The sequence below is a fragment of the Mucor velutinosus genome, assembly GCF_035048745.1.
Source record: "Mucor velutinosus strain NIH1002 chromosome Unknown tig00000165, whole genome shotgun sequence".
NCBI classification, from domain to species: domain Eukaryota; kingdom Fungi; phylum Mucoromycota; class Mucoromycetes; order Mucorales; family Mucoraceae; genus Mucor; species Mucor velutinosus.
Genome location: NW_027041913.1, coordinates 761,571 through 787,801, shown reverse-complemented (window position 1 = coordinate 787,801; position 26,231 = coordinate 761,571). Strand labels below are relative to the sequence as shown.

Below are 26,231 nucleotides of genomic sequence, written 5' to 3'. Positions count from 1 at the left end.
ATCCTCCGTGGGAGAGGCAGGGCAGATTGTTGTATTAGGGAGCGTAGGGTGATCATCACAGTTTATATAGTCGAATATCACAAAACAGATTAAAGAAGTCGTAAAAAGACAAAACCTGTCCAATCTTGAACAGAAAAAAATTATTGAGCTTGAATTGATTTTGACGGCGGCATTGCTGCTGGCTGACCAAAATGCCTTTCTGTTGATGGCAATGATGATTGTGATGCTGATTAATTAGGGATTATGAATTTAAAAGAACAATCAATTAGCTTGAATCCTTTTTTATTTGGTTTTTTTGCGAGTTTTTCCGTATATAGGTGTCTTTCGCAATGATAATCTCTCAAAAAAATCGCTGTAGATCTCATAAAAGTCCTGTGTTTATGCTTGGCCAGCTTTGTGTCGCCATCTCAAGAGCAGCACCCGCGAATGGTATCACAGTTCTGCCGCTAGAAAATATGACTCGGACGGGGGATGTAGTAAACCAGAAGTCTTATAATAATATAACGTAGATGCTTCATAAAAAATATTGATTTGTACCTCCAAAGTTTTGACGTTTATATCAAGCTTCATGCCTAATATAGTCATTGTTTAAAATGTACTTTTATAGCAGAGTTTTACTATCTCTTCTGATTTGAAATGTCTTTGGTGAGAGCCCGCAGGGCGACGCCGTCATCGAGCGTAGCGAGATGGATCGGCTAGTGAAGGTAATACAGTAATAGATGCTTTTGAAGCGTATGGAAAGTAGGTGGCAAATCATATATCACTATCGCTATTCGTGCTGCTCTTCTTGAATCTATATTTAATAACGTCAGTCTATCAAAATACTTGTTAGATCAATTTCTTTCCTTTTTGAGGCTTTGAAAGTGTCTAGGGACCATAAATTTATCATGTTATGATATTACATACCGGCAAAATCTCTTGACGTTGAATTGTATGAATATGACTAACTTATGTACAAGCTTTAAAATACATTGGTCACAGCAATTGATGGACAGTACAAGCATTGAAAGAAGATGTAATCTTAATAGAACATAATATTGAAGCTAATGACAAGACGTGGTTGTTTTTTTTTATTAATGTGTATTTGAGTTTATGAGATCACCATACTTGATGGATTAAAATATTTCAGATTTTTGAGGCTATTTTGACTTGTATAGATAGAGGTAGCAGAGATATAAGAACGACTTGGCCTTGTATAGATGTCAGGCATTAATTGTCTTGATAATTGATTGAGTAAGAGGAAGCACAGATGAGAGTAGGGCTTGACCTTGTATAGATGTAGAGATGGTATATTTGAACAGTCTTGTCATTTTAGGAGCTTGTAGGAGGCACAGAGAACTTGGCTTGATAGCATTTGGAGAGGACAGCTTGCTTTAGATGAGATAGAACATGAGATGGTAGAGGTAACTAGATAAAGATGAGATGAGTACACAAGTACTGTGGCATGAGTGCGTAACAAACCATTTGGGCAAAGAAAATTGATCATCAATAAAAGGAACCAACACTATATAAACAGGTACCAAGGTGTAAACTTGCTTCACCTATCACAAGATCATCGACACGCTCAAGCCGCCTCCATCTCCGGATCATAGGGTTAAACCCTACTCTCGTCGGCAATAAAGCTTGTGATCATCCCGTAGCATGACCAATGGATTTGTCCTGCAGTCTACCCATGATTATGAAGCGGTGATCCTACTCAGTCCCTACAAAAAAGTAGTTTTTCGGCACTATATAATCAATAGGTTAGTCAACATGGCTCATACGTCCAACAAGATAATAACTCACTCGCACAGTTCACCAAGGTCTGCATGTATCAAAGATAGTGTGGCCTTTTTCTAGCATGGACCAAGAGACGTAGAGAGGACCATGGATTTGTAAGGCATTGTATGTAGCAGTAGTAGAGGCCAATAGACAGTAGAGTATTTGATTTACTTGACCATATGTAGAGAGAGAGAGAGAGAGCCCAAATGTCTTGTAGAGAGTTTGTATGTATAGAGTATTTTGCTTGTTGTAGAGAGATGAGATGAAGAAGAAGAGGGAAAAGCTGTTGAAACAAATCCCTATTTATATCCTTCTCATCGACTTTCATGTGAGTCCAGTGTCCTTGCCACACTCAAATTCGTTTCCTTTTACTTTTCTCCACGATATACTACTTTGAGCGCGTGAAAATAGTACCATTTTGACGTTTGACACTTGCTCTATTTGATCCGCTTCGTCCGAGGCTTTCAACTGTTTTCTGTCTCGAGTTATGTCCATTTTGCTATTTCAAAAAGCCCTTTTTCCACCTTCACATGAAACGAGTTCCCCCATCTCTTCCTAGATGTAATTAACAGACAACTTTTCACTGGTTCAACCTCATCAAAAAGTAAACAAAAAATGTCATTTGACACTGAAACAAATGCAGCTGGTTGCTTGATTAAGTAATCTTTTTTTTTTTTACCTCTCCTTAATTTCTCTCTCCAAGATCATACGGTTCTCGATCCATCTCTCTTGTTGTTTACATCAGCCATAAACTGTCCATCTAATCGGGCAATACGAGTGTTAAGGTTGGCTTACTTGTCGTTTACATCACATCGGAGCCAGCATAACTGATTCTGGACCAAGAGACAAGCGTACACCTTGGAAAACAAGCGTGCCATATGAATATTACTGCGGCAATCTCCATGGAATGGAACATATTGGATTGTTTTCGAACCAGTGCAAGTCATCTTGTTTCCAGCTATCATGGTTGCTGTCAATGATGTCAATCAAGTGTTTGCGCTACTAGATATCATCAATATGCCCACATTTACATAGTGAGTTGGTCATTCTCGTGTATCATTCCTGCAACCTGTTTTTAGTTCTTATGCCAAGAGCATGCATCTCATAAAGAGTCAACACATTTTTCATATCATTTTTTTTTTAGGGATCGTCCTCTTTTAGAAGGTATTCGGATCATGCAAGATCAAAATAATTCATTTGCTAGGCAAAATTAAGCTTTAAAAAAAAATCACATGTAAAGTAAACAAAAGGACATGAATTGAAGAGAGATAAGCAAGTAAATGGCCAATTTGTGGTCAAAGAGAGGATATTTTATTAGAAAGTATGTACATCATTAGAAAGCAAATCGCTTGAGGAATCCAATGGTACTATTTTCAGGGTTCTAAGTAAAGTACACATCGCGAAATTCATCAAACAAGGCCGTGGGATTTCCAAAAGAAAGAGGTTTCTGAATTAAACTTCACCTGCAATATCATTTTTGTCTGTGTGCTATTCTGTTGCTTTGGATCATGTCACGCTCCTCCTATGTCACCAGCTTGTTCTTTTTGAGTCTCACGTTGGGTACGCTGTCCATTTGGGAAGGAGTCTCACTTTCTCGTAATCTTTCCTGTGAGTATCATTGCCGTTATATTATAGGGCTTTGAGCAATCAAGGAGTGTCTTTTTTTGCCAGCCAGAAGGAATTAAAATCTCGATCGACATTCTATCACAATTCGTTGATTTTTGACCCTTTTGCGACTCGATCGATTTATTTTACGAGATTCGGCTATGAAAGTTGTAGTGATCATCCTTTACAGCCTTAAGCTATCTAGGAGAACTTTTCAAGGCGCATCCAATGATGCTAGTTATAATGGCTGTTTTTAGTGAACTTGTTGAGCAATTCATGAGATTATGAAATAACGTTTTTGGCGAAAATGTCGAGATTTTACATATGAAGGTCCCACAAACATGGTTTCAGGGGCTGCCCTGAATTGAGAGAAACATTTTGATTCAAGATATACCATAGTAAAAGTCTTCGTTATCAAGGTGAAAAATGCGATCGTTTGATTTTTAATAAAAATCATGAGGTACCCTTCATGGTCTGCTTTTTGGTGAAGTTTTGGCGATCTCGAAAAAGTTAAGTAAAAGTGTCAACAAGTAACTGCCAGGACAGAGAAATTGCTTGGTGCTATTCTGGCGGTCTAAAACAGTCTTTAACGGGAGAAAACATTGCTCAAACGTACCCAGGTTTCGCTGCGTTTTGCATAGTCCTGAGTAATAAGAGGTAGTGCAGATATATTACTTGCCTGCACATGAGTTGTTATACAATTATACAGACGCGGAGCATCCACAGAGAGGCAGATTCATAACTACAGACCGTTTATAGAGGACTCTTAGTGACAGTGGAGGTTTAAAGACAAAGTTTTGATATATATATATTATTATCAATTAAGATTACCTGAGCTATGGTTATTATATATGCATTTTACTAGTATATATTTGGCTGACCTATTACCATGTAAATCGTCTGCTAATTTACGTCATACACATAATCAATTTTGAATTAGATGATATGGCAACAGTTCACTTTTTATTTTATCAGCAGTGGTAGCTTTAACCAAGAGGATCAAAAGCATGCAAGTTTGTTTTTGTAACATGAGGTGTATTGCTTTTCATTGGAGTCATCGACGGTGATGATACAGGCTTCAACAACCCCATACTAGTTGACAATGGCATCATTGGTGGTTGTTGTGGTTGTGTATTACTTGTAGGTATCGATCTCAGCGCATTGTAATTTGCATTGCCATTATTATGATTCATAGAGCTATTGAGAGACATTTGGTTCATAGCAAAAGAAGGAGGCGATGCGAGTGATGGAATTTGCTGTTGTTGCTGCTGTTGAGGTGATGACATTGGTTTGGGAGACGACGACCAATTGTTCTGTTGCTGTTGAGGCTTTGTGTTCCAGTTAATAGATGATGATGAAGTTGTAGTATTAGACGGTGTGATAGGTGCAGTTGTAGCAGGTGCCAGTGGTTTGCTCCAGGTATTCATAGGTTGCATGGTAGATGTGCTTGACCAACCGTTGTTGGTAGGCTGTGCTTGGCGTGATTGCTGTATGGGTGATGGTAGAATAGCAGGCTGACTAGACAAAGTCCAAGAGGAAGAAGTTTGATTTGCAGTGATAGGTTTTTGCTGAGGAATCGTGCCATGAGCACTAGCAGTGCTCTTGCCTACAAGAGCGCCAAACATGTCGTTATCTAAAGCGCTGTTGACAGCAGCTACACCTCCACTACTACCACCACTTTGTACCAAACTCTCAAATGAGACATTATTTTCAGTACCAATGGCTACCTGGTTCATTAGTTGTGGGGACGACGCAGAAGACGATGCATTGACGCTTCTTGTTTGCTCTTCCAATGATTTCACTTCTCGCAAGTGTCTTGTATGTGCTTCCTCTACCCTGTTTGTAAGATCGCGGATGGTCTTCATAAATTTTTGAAATTGCTCCAAATTCAACAAAGGTCCAAAACTCATTCTCCATAATTGGGGCAGAATTTCAGTTGCAATGATCTCTTTGTCTGCCAGTTTACCCACTTCATCGTATACTGCAAGGGTAGCCAACTGTAGAGTTTCACGTTAACGTATCAACACATAAAGCACAGCAAACAGCTTCTATTAGTTACATACCATCACAGCAGGTTCCTTTGTCTTGATGTTCTTCAAAAGCGGCACCAGCTTCTCTTGCACTGTAAACTTGTCCAACACCTTGATCATAGAATGGAAACAGATCAACGTACTCACTTTGACCGACAAAATAGTAGTTTGCACAAACACCGTTTGGACACGAGGAAATAAAGAGCTCTTGACAGCTGTGTAATCCAATGATTCTGCCAACGATGGGATGATCCGCAAAGCTTTTTCTTGAACAACGGCCGCTGGTGCTTCCAACGCAGCATACACAAGCGGCATAACATCTACCAGAAGATGGTTAAATGCCTAGCAAATGGGACTGGCTCTACAAATTACCATCACGAAAGACTTCTCTAGGCGTCTTTTGTTGAAATACATCTAATTTTTCAAGCAGGACAATCATGTTCTGAGGCGGATCACGCACATTGAAGACGGGTTTCAATGATGGAAGCACGAGATCACAAAATTCTTGCTGTGATAACTTTTGCGTGATGATGAAAATGTTGGGAATGGTATATGGCAGTAGCTGATTATCCTTCAGTTCCTCGAGCAACGAGGGCAGAATCTAGGTTCCCCGCAAGTTAGCAAACGCTTAGTCGGCATAAAGCTCACTTACTTTTCTCTTCAACACACGGTCTGGAAATTGACCCAGCACGCGTGCCAAACCCTTCATGAACTGAGCCTTCTCTTCTCTTGTCTTCTCGGGAAAGTTCTCCAGGAACTTCATTGTGGACACCAAGAGGTTATCAAAGTATTTCGAGTTCTGAAAGCTGACTGGATCCATTCTCTGATTTGGGTGTCGAGTGAGCAATGATCGGATGACATCCTGGAGGTGGGCAGGAAGAGTGGAAAGTGTCTGAGCATGGATTGTTTTGATCTGTCGTTCATAGGTGTGGAAGCTGTTGAAGGTCTTTAATATGGAGACGCCCTTATTATGCACAGCGTAAGCCAGACAACCTAATGAGAACATGTCATTTGCTTGACATATGTTGTTGTCCAAGACAGACTCAGGAGCTTATTTCGACGTATATATTAACATTCCGTTCCATTTTGTTCTTCTTCTTCTGGTTTACCTGCATAATCCAAACTAATTTGACATGCTTCTGGCATAAACTCATTGTTGTCATATCCCATATTTTCACTGGCATTTCCTGCATTCAAAAATACACTGAAACCTAGTCTACAATAGTCCAAAAATGCAAAGTAAGATGTCTCGTATATTCTGCAACGATAGGGATAACATTACCCGCCTATTTTCCAATCGCCCTACAGTCGCTCAAAGAATTTAGCTTACACAATCTCGTGCAAAATCTGGGCAACAACTCACCTTGGCATTGACAAAAATAGCATCTATTGTGAGGTTGTGATGCACCACTTTGGCATCGTTCAAAAATTGGAGCCCTTTGCCCACCTGAAGCAAGCCTTTTTGTATCTATGCTGGAGGATTGAGTACAGAATCCAGCAAGCAACACATTCCCCGAATGTTTACCTCCAATTCATCCAGATCAAGGCTTGGCGCTTGATTATCAGACGAGTAATTGTCATCGCTCTTGACAAGGTGTGTCAGGGAGCCCATCAGAGGCTCAGTAACAAAGACAATGGAGCTGCGCGACTCGCTCACAGGCTCTACTACCTCCAGAATCGATGGGTGTCTCAGCCTCGCTAGATTGCTGGCTTCCTTCTTGAGCAGTTCGTACACTACGTCTGTATCATGTCTCGAAGAGCCGCGGTCTCGTCTGAATAGTGTATCTAGTAGTTTCTTCTCGAATATCTTAAACAGCATTCGATATTAGTGCTTGAGTTGGTTGCAGAGTTAATGGCTACATACAAATAGTGCTACTTTCTTTCCAGTTGTCTTTCGCTCTCCTTGGTAAATCTTCCACAATCCAGCAGACGATATTTGGTGTTTGATATCATATTTTGATGTGAGCGTATTCGTAATTGAGCTTATAAACGAGTAGAATGCTGAGCTCATAGTATACAACAAGTGGAAAAGGCGAGAGTTTCATCATGTAACAATGCTGCTGCCTTTCTATTGTGTGCTGTTGAGATGTGACCACTGGAGGTGTCTGTAATGAAACCTTGCAGAGAACCACAACAGCGAATTTAAACAAAAATTTGTCTCAAGTCTGTCTCTCTGTCTCTCTATCAACTACCTCCAATCTATACAAAACGACATGAGTGATTTCGACATTGCAAAGACACAAACTGGCCCATCTTTCTTGGAATCATTAAAAAGACGTAAATAAAGAAGCATACTCAAAGGTTAATTACCTAATCATGTGAATTACATAGGCAAGGCTTTTGGTCTAGCAGAATCAGACGACGAAGATAGTATACCCACCAAGGCTGCCAAAGAGAAACATCCCAAGAAAAAGAAGAAGAAATCACCCGAACCGATATCAGAAGACGAACAAGAGACTACAAAAAGACCATCATCCAGAACCGCCTCTCGCTCGCCATCCCCTTCCACTACAACACAAAGCAATGTAAACCCATATTTAGCATCAGTTATTGATCTAGATAATATTTCATTTACGCCACAACCTAAACCCACGACTCCTGCCTCTCAACAGTCAACACAAAACACACAATCTTCAGTCAATGTCATGTAAGAAAGCTTGCATTTGCTGGCTCACAGTAGACTATGGACACTGATTGTATTTTGAATAGCGATTTATCAGACGAAGATCAAGACGGCGACGACGTTGGCGTTGATGATTTAGACCCTGATCTTGCTGCATTAGCTCACTCTATTGTTCCTGGATCATCCACACAGCCTGAAAAGATTGTCATCAAGATTCAGTACACACACAACTATGATCTCAGTAACCTCGCTGAGAGCACCGTGAAAGGGATCAAGTTCTTTGAGAAGCCAATCAAGTTCAAAGTAATGGATGTAGGTGTTTCATTGCAACAAAAGCAGCGCTTTGAAGATGACTAACTGCCGAGAGTAGAATACTCAATTCCGCGTTCTTTTGACAAGCTTTTGTGCGACCAAGAAATACTTGAATGTAGATGATGTGTATTTGACCTACAATGATGATATTGTATTCCTGAGTGGCACTCCTGCAAGTGTAGGCATGACTTCAATGGGAACACACAAAATGGGTAATGTAGTCTATATACAGCAAACAAACAAAATTTCTCATTTAACTATACAGAGATTTATCCCAAGGGATGTTACGACAAAATGATGGCAGATAAGGAAGAGCAGCGACAGAAGGAACGAATGAGACACCTGAACGGAATTGAGAACGAGGATGACATGTACAGCGAGAAGGATTCCATTGCAAATGCAGCCAGCTTTTCTGAGACACCTGCTAATGATGAGCCTGAGGAGGAGCGAGTGCGACTTAGCTTGAGAACTGGTGACAACAAGAAAATGCCATTCCGTGTCAAGGCTGTAAGTTGTTGGCATAAGCTTGTATGATGGAGAGAGAGAAAGATTGCGTACTGACAAGGGATATATATTTATAGACAACTACATTACGAGAGCTAGTGAATGCTTTCCGAGAAAGAGCAGGAATCAGCGAAAATGTGCAGCTGTCATTTGAGGGTGAGATCATGGATCTGAGTCAAACAATTGAGGAAACCGATTTAGAGGATGAAGACATTGTAGAAGTTATCACTCAATAAATCATGTTTATATATATATATATATATATATATATATTCAGCACATACAGCACACACACATCTAATCAGTGAAAATCATCGTAAACACAAAAAATTCTTTTCTGGAAAGTTGCAGAAGAAATGTTGTTGTTGTTGTTGTTGTTGTTGTTGTTGTTTGTTAAAGCCAACATTTCTTGTTTCTCAATTCAGTATAAATACAAGCGCCTAAAAAAAAAAAAGCTTCCCTCCTGTTGGATTCCACATACACACACTTTCAATTATGGTCAATCTTACTACATTCATGGTGATGGCAACTGCCATGCTTGTGGGAGTCACTGCTCTTGATAAGCCAACTGCAGACAAGATCAAGGAGGAACTAGTCAAGGCAAAAATCATCCCTGAGGCGCTTGAGGAATTTGAACCACTGACAAGTCTAAAAATCACATATGATGAGCATAATGACCTGGAAAACGGTGAACGCTTGAAGCCTGAGGAAACGCTGGTGGCTCCCTCCGTCTGGTTTGATCCACCCAAGAAGGACGCTGAATATACCCTCGCTATGGTGAGTAAAATGAAAGCAAAAATTCACCTTCAAACATTCACCAACAATAAAAAATATTGAAGGTCAACTTGGATTCCAATGGTCCCTTGGTACGCCATTGGATCGCCACCAACGTCAAAGGGGGCGATGAAAAAGGCACCGCTTTCTTGAGTCAGCTACCCAAGCGTCAATACACATCCTACAAAGGCCCTACCCCACCCTCTGGATCCAAGGACCACCGTATTGCTTTCATCTTGTACGAGCAGCAGGCTGCCAATCAAACGTTTGTTCCTGAAATTGATGGTAGCGCCACCAGGGGCCGTGCGTTTTTCAATCTCACTCAGTTTGCTCAAGAAAACAACCTCAAGCCAGTCTCTGGAGCCTATTTCTACACTGAATATCAAGAGGGGTTTTCTCAGCAATACCCTCCTGCTGATGATGACATTTCTGAGGAAATCCACAAGGACGGTCTTGTCAGTGATATCTTGGATGGTGTTGGCAACATTCTTGATCTGGACGGCATCCTTGGTATCTCTATTGGCAACAGGGATAGAGACGATGACAATGACGACGAGGAACCTGTTGCAGCCAAGCACTCGCCATCTGTTGATCCTGATACCAAAGCAAAGGCCACAGCCAATCCCGAGAAGAACGGCTTGCTTCAAGACATTCTGGATGGTATTCAAGACCTTTTGAATGGCATTTTAGGCAATGATGATGATGACAATGATGACAATACTGGTATCAACATTGACTTGAACTTAATGCGTGATGTTTCTGCCTCTGCCTCTGCCTCGGCCTCTGCTTCTGCCTCTGCTTCTGCTTCTGCTTCTGCTGCAAAACTTAGTACGGATATCAAACAAGCAGGTCTCATTGGTAATCTTCTTGATAACTTGGACGATATCCTCAACATTGGTATCAATATTGAGCACAATGACAATATCAACAGGCCTCCTGGAAAAATACCAAGCAATGGTGGTAGCGATGGCAGTGACAATGGCATCATTATTGACTTGAACTTGGTGCGGCTTGCATCTGCTTCTGCGTCTGTTTCTGCTGCAGAGCCCAGCACTGATGTCAAGCAAGCTGGTCTTTTGGATGGTTTACTGGATGATCTTGGTAACATTCTTGATATTGATATCAACATTGGTCATAACGACAACGACGACGATACACCTCCCAGAAAAAGTCTTGACGATGAAAATGATGGCGATCGCAACGACAATGACTTGGTGCTCAAGAAAGATACCTCTGCCTCGGTGTCTGCTTCTGCCGCAAAGCCCAGCACGGATCTCAAACAATCTGGCCTTCTTGACAATTTGCTTGATGGTCTTGGTGGTATTCTCAACATTGACATCAACATTGGCAATGGCGATGATGATGATGGTATCAACATTGATCTTTTCGATAACAGTGGTGCCAACAGCAATAAAGATACAATCGCTGTCAAGGCTGAGTCCAACAGAGCTTACCCACCACCTCTTGCTGAACATGTCTCTCCTTCCGCATCTGCTGCCGCTGCTATTGCCAAACCAAGTGCTTTTATTGTAACGGCTGAACTTCGACAAGCTGGAGCTCTCGATAATCTGCTCGACAGCATCCGACACTTGCTTGGTAACCATCGTGAACTGGATGACGAAAAAGAAGATGTTGCTACTGGTGATCTTGTAATTGAAAATGATGCTGCGTCTGTTCAAGTCGCCATGGATTTCCCGTCATCATCTGCTGCTGCTCTTGCGGCTGAATATGTAGAAATGCATGAATCAGCTTCTGCCTAACTTGGTATATACCAATCTTAATTTAATGATCAAACTCTTTATTTATTCCTATAATGCATTGTGCACCTCAGTAGACACATGTATGCACATACCGAGAATGTAGTCCTCTTTATGTTTGTTTGCTTCCGAAAATGATAAAATGTTGCTTTTGCGGTGCTATAGTGTATTTCTCAGTGTGTCGTAGATTAGATATTATTTAAGATGTGTAATTGAAAGGGGGTAGCACACGATGGGAAGGGGTATAAGTTACATAGGCTATTCATAAAAGTTGATTTCAATCTACACAAGGAACAATTAGTGTGCTTCCATGGCTAGATTGAATTCTGCTTACAAAAAGAAACGCTGATTTGACAGGATTTGATATGGATAATGAGTGTGGATAATAAATAGTGGAATTCTCTGATTCAATAAATGCTAACAATCGTTTCACAACCTATAAATCTAGTCAATAAACCAAAAATACTCCTGTACAGCTGTGTATGCCTTACTCTTTGATAATGTGTTGAAAATAGAATAGGCCATAGATATATGGTGAGTGTTTCAATGATGTTCTCAAGCACGATCCTCCATGACAGTCTATCGGCGTAATCCATGATGATGTTGATCTCGTTTATTGTATGAAGAAATTGTTCCGTTGTAATCTATGACCTCTTGTTAAATATAGAAAAACTACACCTGCTTTTTTTTGTTACACTTTACTTTTCCCTCTAATTCAACTGGATATTGTGTGCTAAAGCGAGTGATGCCATCTCCCAGAGAATAATCTCGCTCAACTCGAATTGATTTCACTGGAACTCGGTCTTGTATGGAAATTATTTCATGTGCTTTGAGCATGGCATTCTTATTACTGCTATGATGATGTGCTTCTTTTTGATTTTTCACAGTGAGAGATCCTAAGAGAGGAAGTCTGTTTAGTTTATAAAGAGAAAGAAAGAGGGAAAAAAAAAATAGGAGAAAAGATGTATAAATAAAAAGCCTTAATTTTTTTTCGAAAAAAAAAAATAACTCGGCTAACATTTCCAACATTGCGTCATATATAGACTGTACAAGTACCTGCGATGATTGTGCTTGACACACGAGTGGAAACAGCTTCTAATACTTCGTCGAGGCTCGAGGAACTGTTGTTATTGATCAATGCTGTGGTATCAATGTGTTTGTAAGATTGCTGTTCGGATACAATCGACGGCGAATCCCGACTTTTTTGATGAGCAGCTTTGGGTGTTGTTGGTTCGCTAGATGTAAACATGATTTGTAAAATGAAAGAAAAAAAGATGAAAAGAGAGATACAAAGAAAGAGGGAGAAACAAGATCCTGAGCAAGAACAGCAATGTCGTAGCTTTTAGGGGCCGCTTCCCTTTAAGAAGACTAATCACTGTTTTATACATTTTGAATACACAAAGTGGATTCATTAAGTAAGTTTGTGCGATAATCATATAATTCTACTCATTTAATAAAGTGTGTGTTTTAATTGTAGGTTGCACTAACTTGAAGCCAACAATCTTCATGCCTTTTGATGGAAATGACATCGAGGCAGCGTTCTTTCAATGAAATGATCAGCCTTTGCTTTTCCTTCATTTTGTCATGCCATTTTAGAGATGCAAAATCGTACTCGTAGCTCTTTAAATCCTCCTCGTAATAAAGCGAAATCTAGGATTCCGCCACAACCTGAGAATTTGACCAGTTTCTAATTGCCTAATGTGGTTTATTCTTCAAGTATTGGTAAAGCTCCTTTCTGGTATTGTTATTACAATCTTCACTATATATATACTGTAAAACATTCAAAAAAGTAGACAAACAAAGCATGTCCTTTCAGAAATTTAAAGAATTGAGTACCGTACAAGGTGAATGAAGCCGGCGTTGGGGAGAGGGTTTGGAGGAGGTGCTCAGTCCATCCACCAAAAACATAACGCATCTAATTCAACATTTGGTAACATTGACCTATGAGATAGTTTTACCGTAGCGAATTAAAGGTGAAAAACCATGGCAACTAAGCCTCTAACCCACCATTTGGTAATATTAATCTCAATGAAGGCTTTACCGTTGCAAAGCGAAGGTGCAAAACCAGAATATTCAAGCAGCAAATTCGGGTTTTCATTTCCATTGTTAGTAAGCTTACCAGCAACATAGCGCATCGAAATTTGCATGAATCAGTTTTACCAAAATCAATATTCCTTCTGTTCGAATTAAAAATTGCCCAAGCTACAGAACTGCCTTTCCAATAAATTGCAGCTACCAAGATATGATTTATGCAGTGTAAATAAAAGCCATAAAGCAAAACATAACCAAATTGGATAGTTTTCAAGCCTTCATATCTTTACATGCAGGCCTTTATGAGTCACCAGAATAACGCCAAACAACTGTACTTGAATAGTAGTAATTTCCTGACACCTTTGCTCAACTTTTTGGGACCAAAAAAAAACATGGTCAAAAATCGACCAAAAACCATGAGGTACCCCTCATCCTTTTCATCGAAAATCAAACGATCGCGTTTTTGACTCCAAAAATGAAGACTTTTACTATGGTATATCTTGAATTAAAATGTTTCTATCGATCCAAAGCAACCTCTGAAACCACTTTTATGAGGTTTTCATATGCAAAATGTGGATATTTTCACTAAAAACCCCATTTCAAATTTTACCAAATCTCTCAATAATTTCATTCAAAACACTTATTACTTTTAGTACCATTGGAAGCGCCTTGAAAAATACTCTTAGAATTTATTAGGATGCATCGGATGATAACCACAGTTCATATAGTCAAATATCATAAAATAGATTAAAGAAGTCGAAAAAAAAACAGAATCTGTCCAATCTTGAACAGAAAAAAATTAGCGGAAATTCAATTGGTTTTAGTGGGTGGCGCTGCTGCTGGCTGGCCCAGATGCCCTTTCTGATAATGACAATGATGATAACAATGATGGCTGCGATGCTGATCAAATGAGTATCATGGAATTGAAATTGCAATTGCTTAGACCAAATAATTTTTTTTATTGGGAGGTTTTTCTTATAAATGTGTCTTTTGCAATGACAATATCTCAAAAAAGTCGCTGTAGATCTCATAAAAGTCCTGTGTTTATGCATGGCCAGCTCTGTGTCGCCATCTCAAGAGCAGCACCCGCGAATGGTATCACAGTTCTGCCGCCAGAAAATGCGACTCGGACGGAGGATGTAGTAAACCAGAAGTCTTATAATAATATAACGTAAATGCTGCATAAAAAATATTGATTTGTACCTCCAAAGTTTTGTCTTTTAAATCAAGTTTTATCCCTAATATAGTCATTGTTTAAAATTTACTTTTATACCAGACTTTTACTATCTCTGATTTGAAAAGCCTTCGGCGAGAGCCCGCAGGGCGACGTCGACATCGAGCGTAGCGAGATAGGTCGGCTAGTAGGGATTGTACTCGAAAAATTGAATCTTTGAATGGGATTGGCAAGTTTGCACTCGGAGGAGCATTTCGCAGCAAAGAAATATATTAAATTCAGAAATACGCAACAAAACCAAAGAAACTATCTATACTATGCTACAGCTTCCTTTCAATTCATAATTCCCTTCTCATTCACTTCAAAAACATCGATTACCTTCAAGAAAAAGGCATACTGGCCAGCCAACACTAATTAAATCCTCGACAAAATGCATTCGTTCAAGATTGGCCAGATTCTGTTCAAAATCGACTCAATTCATCTATTTTGCCAAATTCGACTATGTAAGTCGTAATGGTGGACGCATCCTTCCTTAAGCTCTCTTGGAGTACTTTTCAAGGCGCATCTAATGGTGCTGATTGCAATAGATGTTATGAAAGAGCTTATCGAGCAATGTTTGAGAATATAAAATGAGGTGTTAGACGAAAGTGTCGAGATTTTGCATATTAAAGTCTCTCAAACAAAGTTTCAGGGGTTGCTTTGGAGCGAGGGCAACATTTTGATGTAATACAGCTATTTCGCGTAACCATCACTACCCCTAAGGTGAAAATTACGCCACTGCTTAAATCACATCTACAACCTTATAACCACCAGCGTTCCACTACCCATCCTCATGGCTACCACCACTGACCTCTCTTGGGTCACGGTCCTCTCTCGAGGCCTCTCCAAGAAGGTCATCAATGCTCCACAACAGCGAGCTAAAGATGACCATTTTAAACTAATTCCTGAAGTTATGTTCGAACACGAAGATCTGAAGGCCGAGGTGCTCACTCGTAAAGCTACTGCCATCCTGCAGCAAGCTTTGACACCGGGATCGGTTTTGTTTACCTTTCCAAACAAACTTTTTGTGCATCGTACAACAGCGTATCGCCTCATTCAGGAACAAATAGCTGCTAATGTCCAGTTTCGCCCCCTTAGTCTGTATCACCAGAAGTCAACTGGAGACCTCTTGGTGGAAGCTAAATTTGACTCCCCTGAGGATGCCAAACGAGCCATCAACAACGGCATCACTCATGGCGATGTGGTATACAAAGCTACTGCTGTCAAGGACAACAGCGAGGGCAAACTCACCCATGTGCAGATGACTATTGTCCGCATGCCAAACATGACCACTTTTCTGGAGGACTTGCAACGCTCGCTGAAATACTATGGTAAGCTATACCAAATCAAGAAGTACACTGTTGATGGCTTCTTTGAGGGTCATGTCAGCTTCCTGATCGACACTTCGGTCAAGTACACTGACGCGGAAGGTCACTCCTACGACGTACAGCCTTTGAGTCGCATGCTTTACCTTTCCGCCTGGGATGTCTATGTGCCAGCGACATACAGAGGAGCACCACCAGTTTGCCATTTCTGCCGTCAGAGTGGACACATTCGCGCTGCTTGTCCTATCCTAGCTAAACGCAAATGCTTCAAATGTCACAAGTTGGGACACACTGTTAAGTTCTGTCGAGAGGAAGAGAAGCCTTTTGACGAAGCAATCGCTGAATATGAGTCGAGCCAAAGGGATCACACTGATTCCTACTCAGTCACTCCAATTGATAAAGTTAACGAAAAAGAGAAGGGCCACAGAGCATCCCCTGCGATCAATGATATTCTCGCGCAGCAACTGCCATCTCAGCCCACCACCACAGACAAGCTAGCCGGCAAAACGACCGAGCTCACAAGTAGCCAGATCAGTACCTTGTTTTCCGCAAATGACAGCCAAACCTGGGACCAGTCTCCGGATGTGATGGAGGTAGATCCCCAGACCCTCCAGCGTTCTCCCAACGGTAGCGATGCTTCTAAGCATGCTCCGTTAGCTTCGTCCTTCCATATGCATTTGGATCCCAAGTTATCTGCTGACAATGTCTCCTCTCCCAATGATTTCCAGACTGATGTGCCCTCTCTCCGCCGTCATTCTATGAGCTCGACGTCTATGTCGCAGCCTCAAGTGTATCATGTCGCCCATAGGGCATAATGATACAACAATCATTGCGCATAGGTACCCTTAATGCCCGGAGCATCTTTAAGGGTTCCTCAAAATCTATACAGAAGGAATTCACTTCCTTTCTGCGCTCCAAAACCCTCCAGCTAGATATTCTCTGTCTGCAGGAGGTCTCTCATTACCGTCAGCAGGCCCACCTCACTGATGATAATGTGCGTGCTTTCTCTTTTATGTTTCCTCGGTCTTCCTTTGTCGTCTCGAAGCATTGTGCAATAGTGTGTCTGAAGCAAGGCTTGGAGCTCGCGGATGCCACCATCTCTCGTGACGAACGCTGCATCACCGCCACTATTAAGGACGCTAATCACACCATATGCCAGATAGCTAATGTGTACATGCCCGTGCACAGAGCCCATCGCTATGCTTTCCTGGAGGAGCTGATGTCCATGCCCTTCTGGTCTGATATGCTTGACTCCCAGTGGATCTTGCTTGGGGATTTCAATATCCATTTACATGATGCGGTCGAAGCTCGTCTCCCTAGAGTCCAACCTTTTGTTGAATGGCTGAACACTCATTTTTTCAACTGTTTTCCAAAAGGCACAATGACTCTCCCTAAAGCTGGCACCACCATTGACTATGTCTTTGCTCCTCCTCCTATGGCGACTCGTATCATCAACACTCAGACTCACCACATTCCACCTGAGTGGACCGATCACAGCCTCCTCACAATCGATCTGGTCACCTCTGGCGTCCAGTTGGGTCCTGGCAGCTGGCGTTTGAATCCGTACTTGCTTGAGAACCGTGAATTCCAAGCCCTTTTGGATAAAACCGTGGATATGTTTTTGGCGTCTGACTATTATACGACAGATGTGGCTGATATGGGTGTCTCTGCTCAGGAGAAGTGGGAATCTCTCAAGTCGATCATCAAGTACTGTGCCAAACAGTTCACCAAAGGCCAGAAGGCTCGCTTCAAAGCTCGAGTCTCCCACCTCCAACGTGAACGGGAACAGCTACTTGGGACCCCGGAGGAGTCGGCAAGGATCAAAAGACTGGAGCAACTGATTGAGCAACGGATTCAAGATGACACTCGTCAAGCTATGCTGCGTTCGGCTACTCGTTGGCTGGAAATGGGAGAGCAAAACAACAAATACTTTTTCAATGTGATCAAGGATCGTGAGGCGCAACAAACCATCCAGTCCTTGAAAAAGGCTGGCACTGGAGAGAAGCTGACAGACATGGGCGACATTCTCCAAGAAGCTCGTACTTTCTATCAGGATCTCTACACACCTGAAGACATTGATTTGGCTGCCGTCAACTCTCTCTTTGACAATATCCCTGCTGATGCGAAGCTACAAGAAGCTGAGGCAGACCGGCTGATTGAACCACCCTCTACAGACTCTGTCTTGCTGTTACTGGACCATGCACCCAAGAACAAGTCTCCTGGTTTGGATGGCCTTCCGTTTGAGGTGTATCGCTATTTGGCGGCGAAGTTCCCTGCTGTTCTGCTTCTCTTGCAGCAAGTGCTGACTGATGCGCTGCGTGGTGTCTTCCCTGACTCTTGGAAAGAAACGAGGATGGTACTGCTGTTCAAGAAGGGCGATCCAGAGCTCCTCAAGAACTGGCGACCTCTCTCGATGATCAATAGCGATGCTAAGCTGTTCACCAAGATGTTAGCCAACCGGTTCAAACGTATCCTCTCCCGATTGATTACGCCGTACCAAACAGGCTTTATGCCTCACCGGCTCATCTCGGACAATGCGTGGTTGAACCAGACGCTGATGACCAACCTCCGTGATGCAGCTCCTCAGGATCCCAATATCGCCGTACTCTTGGATCAAGAGAAAGCCTATGATCGGGTCAATCCGACATATCTGGCGATGGTTCTTCGTCAGTTTGGCTTCCCGGCATCGTTGGTATCCAGTGTGTCAAGTCTGTTCTTTGGTACTCGTATCTCCTTGTCAATCAATGGGTGGTTGGGCGCCCCCATCGATCAACAACGTGGTTTACGACAGGGTGATCCGTTGTCCCCTTTGCTGTTCAACCTGGCTTTCGAGCCGTTCCTTAGAACCATCTTGGCCTGCCCTTCTCTTCAAGGCGTCTCAATGTCTACCGCTGTCCGTGCTCCTCTCGCAGGGCGTATCTCTCGTGCCTCCTCTCTCGTGCCGGTCCAAGGCGACCATGATCTCCTACGCGCTCCGGCGACCCCTCCACGGGTGAAGCTGTTGAGCTATGCCGATGATCTGGAAGTCTTCCTGACTTCTACGGCGGAATGGCCTGTGCTTCTGTCTCTTTTGTCGCTCTATGGCAAAGCGTCCAACGCCAAGGTCAATTTGGAGAAAACCGTGCTGTTGTCGCTGTCAGGCGAGGCTCATGCTGATTGGAAGCGAGTGACGGAAACGTCTAACATTGAGTGGTACGACAGCTCGTCAGTTGGCTCTGTGAGGTATCTAGGTTACCCTCTGTATCATACAGAGGAGCAGTTGCAGCATTTCCTGAATTCCATTACCGTGAAGATTCAACGTCATTGCAATCTGCTCACCAAGCGGCAGCTATCCATTCGTGGAAAGGGTTTAGTGGCGAATTCCCTTCTACTGTCTCGCTTGTGGCATCTCCTGCGTGTGGTTGTGGTTCCTGACAAGTGGCTGGAGGAGATACAGCGCGTGGTACGCCAGTACATCGTCTCGTTTTGGCCTACTGTGGCTTGGGATTCTCTCTGCCTTCCTAGGAAGCATGGAGGTATTGGTCTGGTTGACATCAAGAAGCAACATCTCGCCTTGCATCTCATATATGTCAAGCGTCTGCTTCGTCCCAGATCCCCAGCGGATTTCCTCACTCCCTGGCTGATGTATACATTCCATGTATACTCAGGTCATGCTACTGTGCTGCCTTTGCTGCTATACCCACGTACCTGCTGGCCGCGTGTGCGGAAATGCCCTCACTTGGAGCATCTGGCTCGTCTACTCACTCGTTTGCCTCCCTTGACTCTCACTCCTGAGTGGCCGTCTTGGTGGCTCCTAGATCTGCCCTGGTTACAAGTATGCTCCCTGTCTCCCACAGCGACTTTGCCTTTGACTAGGAACAGTGACAAACTGCCACCTCATGCCTTGATTGCCAGCCTCTTGAGCGTGCTCCCCAACTCCCACATCTTGGTTTGCGTGCGTCCCCGTGATACTGCTGCATTGCAACATCTGTTCAATGCCTTGTGCCCCATCGAGGGTCCTCCTGTTTGGGTTGTCCCTGCTCCTCTCAGGTCCGTCATGGCCTTCACCGCTCCAGAGCGAACCGCACTGCTGGAGAGTTCCACTACCCCCTCTCCACCCACGGCTAGCTTTTCGCATTGGTTCATCACCACTGGCCCTCGCTCAAAAGCTACAGTGGACAAGATCACTCTCGGGGCGTTACGCCGTTCCTGGCATCCGTCATTTGACATGTTGCGTCGCCCAGCCCATCCTCCTGGCTATCGCCCCCCACATCTCCTGCTTCCTCCTCACCTCTGGCGTGATTTCTGGTCTCTCTGTCTCCCGCCCAAGGCATTTACACCGTGGTGGCGTTTGCTGCATGGACATCTCTCGGTGCAGGTTCGCCTGCACTCCATGAACCGTGTGAAGTATCCTTCCCCACTGTGTAAGATGTGTCATGAAGCAACTGAAGATGAATACCATATGGTCATTGGCTGCAGTATGAAGTCCCTCTTCTGGTATGAGTTTGTCTCTCACCTTGGTCTTGCTGATCTGTTCCCTACGGACGAGGCCATCTGGATTGGGTTGACCACCCTTCACGGCCAGGACAACAATCCTCTGGACATTTCCATCTTGGAACTTCTCGGTGCTGCCTTCTCATCTATCTGGCAACATCATTGGGGCTGCACAATTGATGGTAAATCTTGGATCACTCGGGCTGTTTTCTCCTCTTTTCTGGAAGATCATTCCAAGTTAATTTCTTCTTTCTTAGACATGTAAGACCCTTATGGCACCTTACTGTCTATAATATAAATAAAAAACACATTTAAATACAAAAAAAAAAATTTTGATGTAATACATGCCATAATAAAATTCTGCATTTTTGAGGTAAAAAACGCGATCGCTTGAATTTCGGTGAAATCCATGAGGCACCTCTCATGGCTTTGAGTCGATTTTTGGCCATATTTTTTCGACCCCAAAAAAGCTGAGCAAAGGTGTCAGTAAGTAAATGCTAGATGAGAGAGAATCTTTGATGCTATGCTGGCAGCTTAAAACAACTTCCAGCATGAGAAAATACTGCTAAAATGTACCCAGGTCTTGCTATGTTTTGTAAATTTTGAGTGATAAGAGGTAATGCAGATATGCCGTCAACCTGTACAAGGATTGCCCTCCATTCATACACACGTGGAATTGTAGTAGAGGAGTTTGATGCGCAGCAATAAGTCGTTTATAAAGAAATTTCTTGTCAAATTTATTTCATCTGTATGATCCAGCAGGCATACTGTGAAAAATGCAGTGTCTTTCTCAACGTGAAAGCGTTTACACTCATGTCAATCCCAAGTTTCACATGCATGGCATACACTACGTAAATGTTGACTTCCAATTGTAAATAGAGAGCTTATCCAAAGGATCTGTTTATTTTTAGAAGCTTTGTCTAGTAGACCGTCATGTATATCAGAAACTTGTTTTATCATATTATGATCAGCATAGCTAATTATCAATGTTATTTTTATCTATTCCACAAAGATCCACATCCTATGAGATTATGTAATCAGCATTTGTTGCACCTGATTATTTTTAGCCCATCATTACAATGTGTACTGGATCAACCAAATAGACCGTGGCGCCAAGCTACGCCGAATTTCAAGTATTCCCTCAATATTATTTTTAGCGGACACAAAACAAAGGTTCTGTTCCTGTTCAAGCAAATGAAGATGGTCGCTCTGCCTAAAAGCTTATGAGGAAATGTACCAGAAGAAGATGCTATTTTTTATTGGAGATAATCAAACAGAACAGATCGGTGCATAGATATCCCTGATGGCTCTTGAATGTTGCGCATGAGTGTTCAGTTTCTGAAGTGCATGGCTTCTCATTTTCGACTGAATCTTTGTTGTAGCAAAGTTGAGGATCCATAGCACAAAGTTTACCCGTTTTGCCTTCTAAAGTTGTTGCATGCTAGTGTTGCATCGATGCTACATTTGACGGTAGGTACTTGGGCTAGTACGTTACTGGTGATTATGGCAAGCAACAAGGAAAATGCAAGTAATAACTGACGGATCATACTTGGGATGTTTTGTTGCGGAAAAAGAGGAAAAATACAAATGACTCACGCAGGCTCTTATAGTATACCGTTTCTAATAGCAACATTCTTGACATTAATCTCACCTTTATTCAAGCCGTTAATCTACAAGACTTGTTGTATATGAGCCAGATGCACTTGAAAGAGGTGAGCTGGCGTTGTTTATTATTTGTTTGTGGAATGCCCTGTTTTGATAGTAATAAGAGGGCTTGTTCATCGTTATGCAGCATTGCGGCGTGATTTTGGGATTGATTTTGACCCTGTCAGGGTTTATGACAGATCGTCTTGATAAACGCCATAGATTACTACTCTGATAAAGCACTAAAAAAGAATTGAATACGCCCATTTTGTATTGCCAGTAAACATAAATATAATGCGATTTTTGTTTATTTATTTGTTTGTCAATGCTTGAGTTTTTTGAGGGGTAAGGGGAAGCTATTTTAATTTTCGTGATATAATGGAGAAAAAGGGTCGAGAAAAGAGTCCTCTATTCTTTTCATTTCCATTAGATGATGTTGCTTGAAGATACACATGAGGTCGCATTACAAGCATAGCCATATCTTGATATGAATGTTCGGCAATTGTATGTGGCATTCTGAGAGCAATACTCTTGATCATTCATTTCTTGGTGCTCATGATAGCAGATTCTTTGGGCATCACGATGACATTGCAAACCACCATTCAACAAGAATTGATCACAGTAATTCCAGAGTTCTGCAGTACAGTTGCTGGAAACATCTGGTACAAGTAATTGACCAACGGAGACTTGAATGAAGACAATCAAGAGGGAGAAGATTTGCATAAAGTCGACCATATTGATATAAACTAAAGATCTTTTGTAGAGAGAAAAAATAAATAAAATAAAAACGAATTATTGAGTCGTCTTCCTTTTATAAGGATGAGAACGGCCTTGTTGTACAATGATCAATTACATAATACGTTGGTATATAGTAAGATCCTTTTGCTAATTGAACTGATGGGCACATCAGATCATTTACGACAAGCTTGTCCACAGGCAACTCATTTATCCATCATATCAAATCTATTTTTAGGCCTGTATTCATACAAGATAGTTATATATGTCTTTTTTTTTTTTTTTTTTTCTTTATTCCAACCAGTTTTTTTCAAAATAAATGTTGTAGATATAATTGTGCGATGATAGTATATGATATAGGGCTTTTTTTTTTGTAATTGTTATGCGCTTAGTAAGACTGCAGGGCTGTTGCTTGTCGTTGGAGGAGGCGTAGACGAAGAGGCAGATGTTAGAGAAGAAACCGGACCAGCCGGTGAAGCCGGGGAATCAATGAAATGTTGATGAAAAGTACTGTTGCTTGATGATTTGGGTTTTTTTATTTGTAATTGTTCAGGCTCATCGTCGATTCTTCTTTTATGGCCATAATTTTCGGTTTTTTCTGGTTCCTCTTCTTTCGCCTCCTCCTCTTTAATGGGTATAATTTCGTTACTATTTTCTTGCTCAAAGAGCCATTCGTCAGCAGTAGATGACATGGTTAACATAGCTTGCTGTCTACGTACATGATTCCACAATCTAGAACATGTTTAAAATAATGTTCGTGTGGGAAATACCAAGTGTTTTTTCATTACCTCGTGGTGAGTAAAATCTTTCTTAAGGGTAATTCATTTCGTGGAATAATCGATGGGTATATTTTATATTGACTAGCATCAGCTAATCTTTTCATTAAAAGTTCTTTTGTGTTTTCATAATGATGTTGTTGTTGTTGATTTACAATGTCCATATTATAAAATTAAGAAAAAAAAAAAAGAAGAAATAAGAAGAAAGCGAAAATACCAAAAATAAACTGTAGTAAAATTAAAAAGAACCAATGATCACCTAGGTAATGCGCGGAGATGAACATCTAATTAGCTCAATGTTAGAGGTGTTAACCCAATTTGATGGGCAAAAAGGTCAGAATGGCTTATCATTAATTCAAAATGCAATTTATATGCTCATTGTCATAATCATATAATATCATGATGATGTTGTGCTCCAGGGATTATACCTTTTTCTTGTATTCCCCGCCTTGTTCATAATGTATGATGAAAGGAGAAGGAGGGGTAGGGTACATATGGTAGTACTCAAATTGTGATGCGCCTCATCATAGTTTGTGCAACAAAAAAGAGATATTGCCGAAATGTTGTACTCATATATGAAAATCTTAATCTCGATTCTGATTGAACATTCGGCCAAAGATGATTGATCTGCTGATCGCATTTATGGTCATATTGTACATTCAATGTGGTCTCGAACCAGTTTAGTATCATAAATGTAATGCAGTTGCTGTGATCATTTGCAAAGTGAGACTAGACACCGTTCATGTAAGCTCTGGTATAGCTAGCAACGAGCGAAGGGTTTCCTAATCTACATTACAGACAGAGGATTTCATATTATGGCAACCAGAAGCGAATGCCATCAACTCCGACCATGGTGATAAATGCATCTCCATGGCAACCAGGAACCAAATGTTCAACTTGACATCGGATACTTTTACAAATGTAATGTATTAAAATTTACCAAATTAAGAGTTTGGTTACTGAGGATACTGTATAAAGCTACCATAAGCAAACAAATTACACAATTTTCAATACAAAATATGCATATCAGAACAGGCAAATCATCCCTTTTCTTTGAAGCCCCCAAAATCTCAAGCCAATCTGCAATAAATCTTTTATTATATGCCAGTCAGAGTTTCATATATACAATACGAAATGGCTCGGAGCTGCACGGACCATTCAGTTATTGAGACCTAGAGTGGCTACAATGAATGCTACACCAAAGATGATCTTCAGTTTATGTAAAGACATGTTCGGAGATGGAGTACCACTATCGAGGGAGGACAATGCTTCTTTCGTGGCATGCATGGAAGTCTAAATTAACATGGATGAATTTTGTGTTACATATTGCATCGCATATATATTAGCATAAACTTTACTTTAGCTAATCCGATTTGGTGATTCTTCATGTCAAAAACCAAGTAGGTTGATCTGAGTACCGAGTCCCCAATCAATATCCAACCTTTTTCATTCATTTTTTGACTTGTGCCTGTATTCATCCACGGAGCAATTCCAAACATGCACAGGCCTTTCTCATCAGGTCCTCCTACTCCAGCTCCCCCAACAAGAGGTAAAATCAAGTCATTGATAGGAATCACAAGTCTTGTTTTCTCCATGGTAAATTCTAGAAAATAGTCAGTGGTTGCATCGCCTCTAATTCCACAATCAATCAAGTATACGCCTGACATTTGATCAAGTACAACGTTCCCTGCCACCATGCGTACTATCTCATCTGCAAGGGCATGATCCATATATGTCAAGGTGGTACCAGTGTCGATAATCAAACCTCGTACAGATGCAAATGTACTGTTGAGCATGACCTCACTTTGCGTGGTCTCCTTGACAATCCGAACCGACTTTCCACCAACCATCCAGTAAGTGTTTTCTCCCCAAACTGGCTCATACGCGATTTCTCCCACATATTTTTCCGGATTTGTACCACCCAGCAGCAATTCACCTGTCCAGCCTTGATCGTGCACTGATCCCATACTGATGGAAAACACTGGCTCTTGGATCAGGCCCTCCTTGTGTAATCTGAAGAGAAATGGATCATACTTTACATTTCCGGTAGTCAATGCTGGATAGCCTAATCCAAGGATTCCATTGGAGGGGGAGCTCGACATCAATATAAGGTCTTGAGTAGAAGAGGCTAATCCGAATATTTGCTGAGAGATGTGTGCGTCTCCTAAACGAACATCGTCTTTTGCAAACGTGCCATTTACTGATCCGATACCATAGGCGATATAGAAAGGAGGCGTGTCGTTGATGGCGGAGAATGTAGACGAATTTGATGGATCAAATCTGTCGTAGGGGCACTCTTGTTCAGAGCAAGAGGTGCTAGGTACCCAGAGATCAGAGCTAGGTGTAGCGTTGTTAGGTGCATAGACTCGAAACAGAGAAGTGTCACCGAATTACCTGCCCGTGTCTAAAGAAACCGTGAAGTTTTGGATGGGGGTGCCAATGCCAATGTTGATTAAATACTCTGCTCCCTCGTTGTTGTATAACTGCAGACTGTGTGCTGCAGATCGCTTTTGTAGCTTTACCAACTGATTTGATTTCTCTATCGGTAGGGATATAGTGCTTCCATTTGCCTGAGCAGGTGTTATTATAAAGAGATAGATGAATAGTAGTATGAGCTTTAGCATTAGATTTTCATGTACGCATTGAATCAGAAAGAGCTGCTTTCAAT

General features: G+C 41.7%; 8 protein-coding genes across 8 annotated transcripts; 4 read left to right on the top strand and 4 right to left on the bottom strand.

Annotated features, from left to right (window-relative positions):
* Nucleotides 1-4,352: 4,352 nt before the first annotated feature.
* Nucleotides 4,353-7,407, bottom strand: ATC70_003205 (uncharacterized protein; the record flags this gene model as incomplete). The annotated part of the gene is made up of 9 exons (XM_064822570.1): nt 4,353-5,363; nt 5,430-5,716; nt 5,769-5,997; nt 6,049-6,446; nt 6,506-6,612; nt 6,679-6,698; nt 6,760-6,864; nt 6,922-7,203; nt 7,261-7,407. 9 exons carry the CDS (start codon nt 7,405-7,407, stop codon nt 4,353-4,355), a joined length of 2,586 nt encoding a protein of 861 aa, XP_064679170.1.
* A 202-nt stretch (nt 7,408-7,609) lies between these two features.
* Nucleotides 7,610-9,071, top strand: ATC70_003204 (uncharacterized protein; the record flags this gene model as incomplete). The annotated part of the gene is made up of 6 exons (XM_064822569.1): nt 7,610-7,673; nt 7,728-8,043; nt 8,106-8,331; nt 8,390-8,543; nt 8,597-8,838; nt 8,913-9,071. The coding sequence occupies 6 exons, from the start codon at nt 7,610-7,612 to the stop codon at nt 9,069-9,071; spliced, it is 1,161 nt and encodes a 386-aa protein (XP_064679169.1).
* Nucleotides 9,072-9,330: 259 nt separating this feature from the next.
* Nucleotides 9,331-11,369, top strand: ATC70_003203 (uncharacterized protein; the record flags this gene model as incomplete). The annotated part of the gene is made up of 2 exons (XM_064822568.1): nt 9,331-9,612; nt 9,675-11,369. The coding sequence occupies 2 exons, from the start codon at nt 9,331-9,333 to the stop codon at nt 11,367-11,369; spliced, it is 1,977 nt and encodes a 658-aa protein (XP_064679168.1).
* A 255-nt stretch (nt 11,370-11,624) lies between these two features.
* On the bottom strand, nt 11,625-12,615 carry ATC70_003202 (uncharacterized protein; the record flags this gene model as incomplete). The annotated part of the gene is made up of 5 exons (XM_064822567.1): nt 11,625-11,648; nt 11,701-11,802; nt 11,858-12,010; nt 12,069-12,262; nt 12,423-12,615. The coding sequence occupies 5 exons, from the start codon at nt 12,613-12,615 to the stop codon at nt 11,625-11,627; spliced, it is 666 nt and encodes a 221-aa protein (XP_064679167.1).
* Nucleotides 12,616-15,403: 2,788 nt separating this feature from the next.
* Nucleotides 15,404-16,750, top strand: ATC70_003201 (uncharacterized protein; the record flags this gene model as incomplete). Its single annotated transcript, XM_064822566.1, has 1 exon — nt 15,404-16,750. One exon carries the CDS (start codon nt 15,404-15,406, stop codon nt 16,748-16,750), a length of 1,347 nt encoding a protein of 448 aa, XP_064679166.1.
* Nucleotides 16,751-16,947: 197 nt separating this feature from the next.
* Nucleotides 16,948-20,673, top strand: ATC70_003200 (uncharacterized protein; the record flags this gene model as incomplete). Its single annotated transcript, XM_064822565.1, has 1 exon — nt 16,948-20,673. The coding sequence occupies one exon, from the start codon at nt 16,948-16,950 to the stop codon at nt 20,671-20,673; it is 3,726 nt and encodes a 1,241-aa protein (XP_064679165.1).
* Nucleotides 20,674-23,167: 2,494 nt separating this feature from the next.
* ATC70_003199 (uncharacterized protein) lies at nt 23,168-23,727 on the bottom strand (the record flags this gene model as incomplete). The annotated part of the gene is made up of 2 exons (XM_064822564.1): nt 23,168-23,519; nt 23,576-23,727. The coding sequence occupies 2 exons, from the start codon at nt 23,725-23,727 to the stop codon at nt 23,168-23,170; spliced, it is 504 nt and encodes a 167-aa protein (XP_064679164.1).
* A 994-nt stretch (nt 23,728-24,721) lies between these two features.
* On the bottom strand, nt 24,722-26,187 carry ATC70_003198 (uncharacterized protein; the record flags this gene model as incomplete). The annotated part of the gene is made up of 3 exons (XM_064822563.1): nt 24,722-24,856; nt 24,922-25,900; nt 25,958-26,187. 3 exons carry the CDS (start codon nt 26,185-26,187, stop codon nt 24,722-24,724), a joined length of 1,344 nt encoding a protein of 447 aa, XP_064679163.1.
* Between the last annotated feature and the right edge of the window lie 44 nt (nt 26,188-26,231).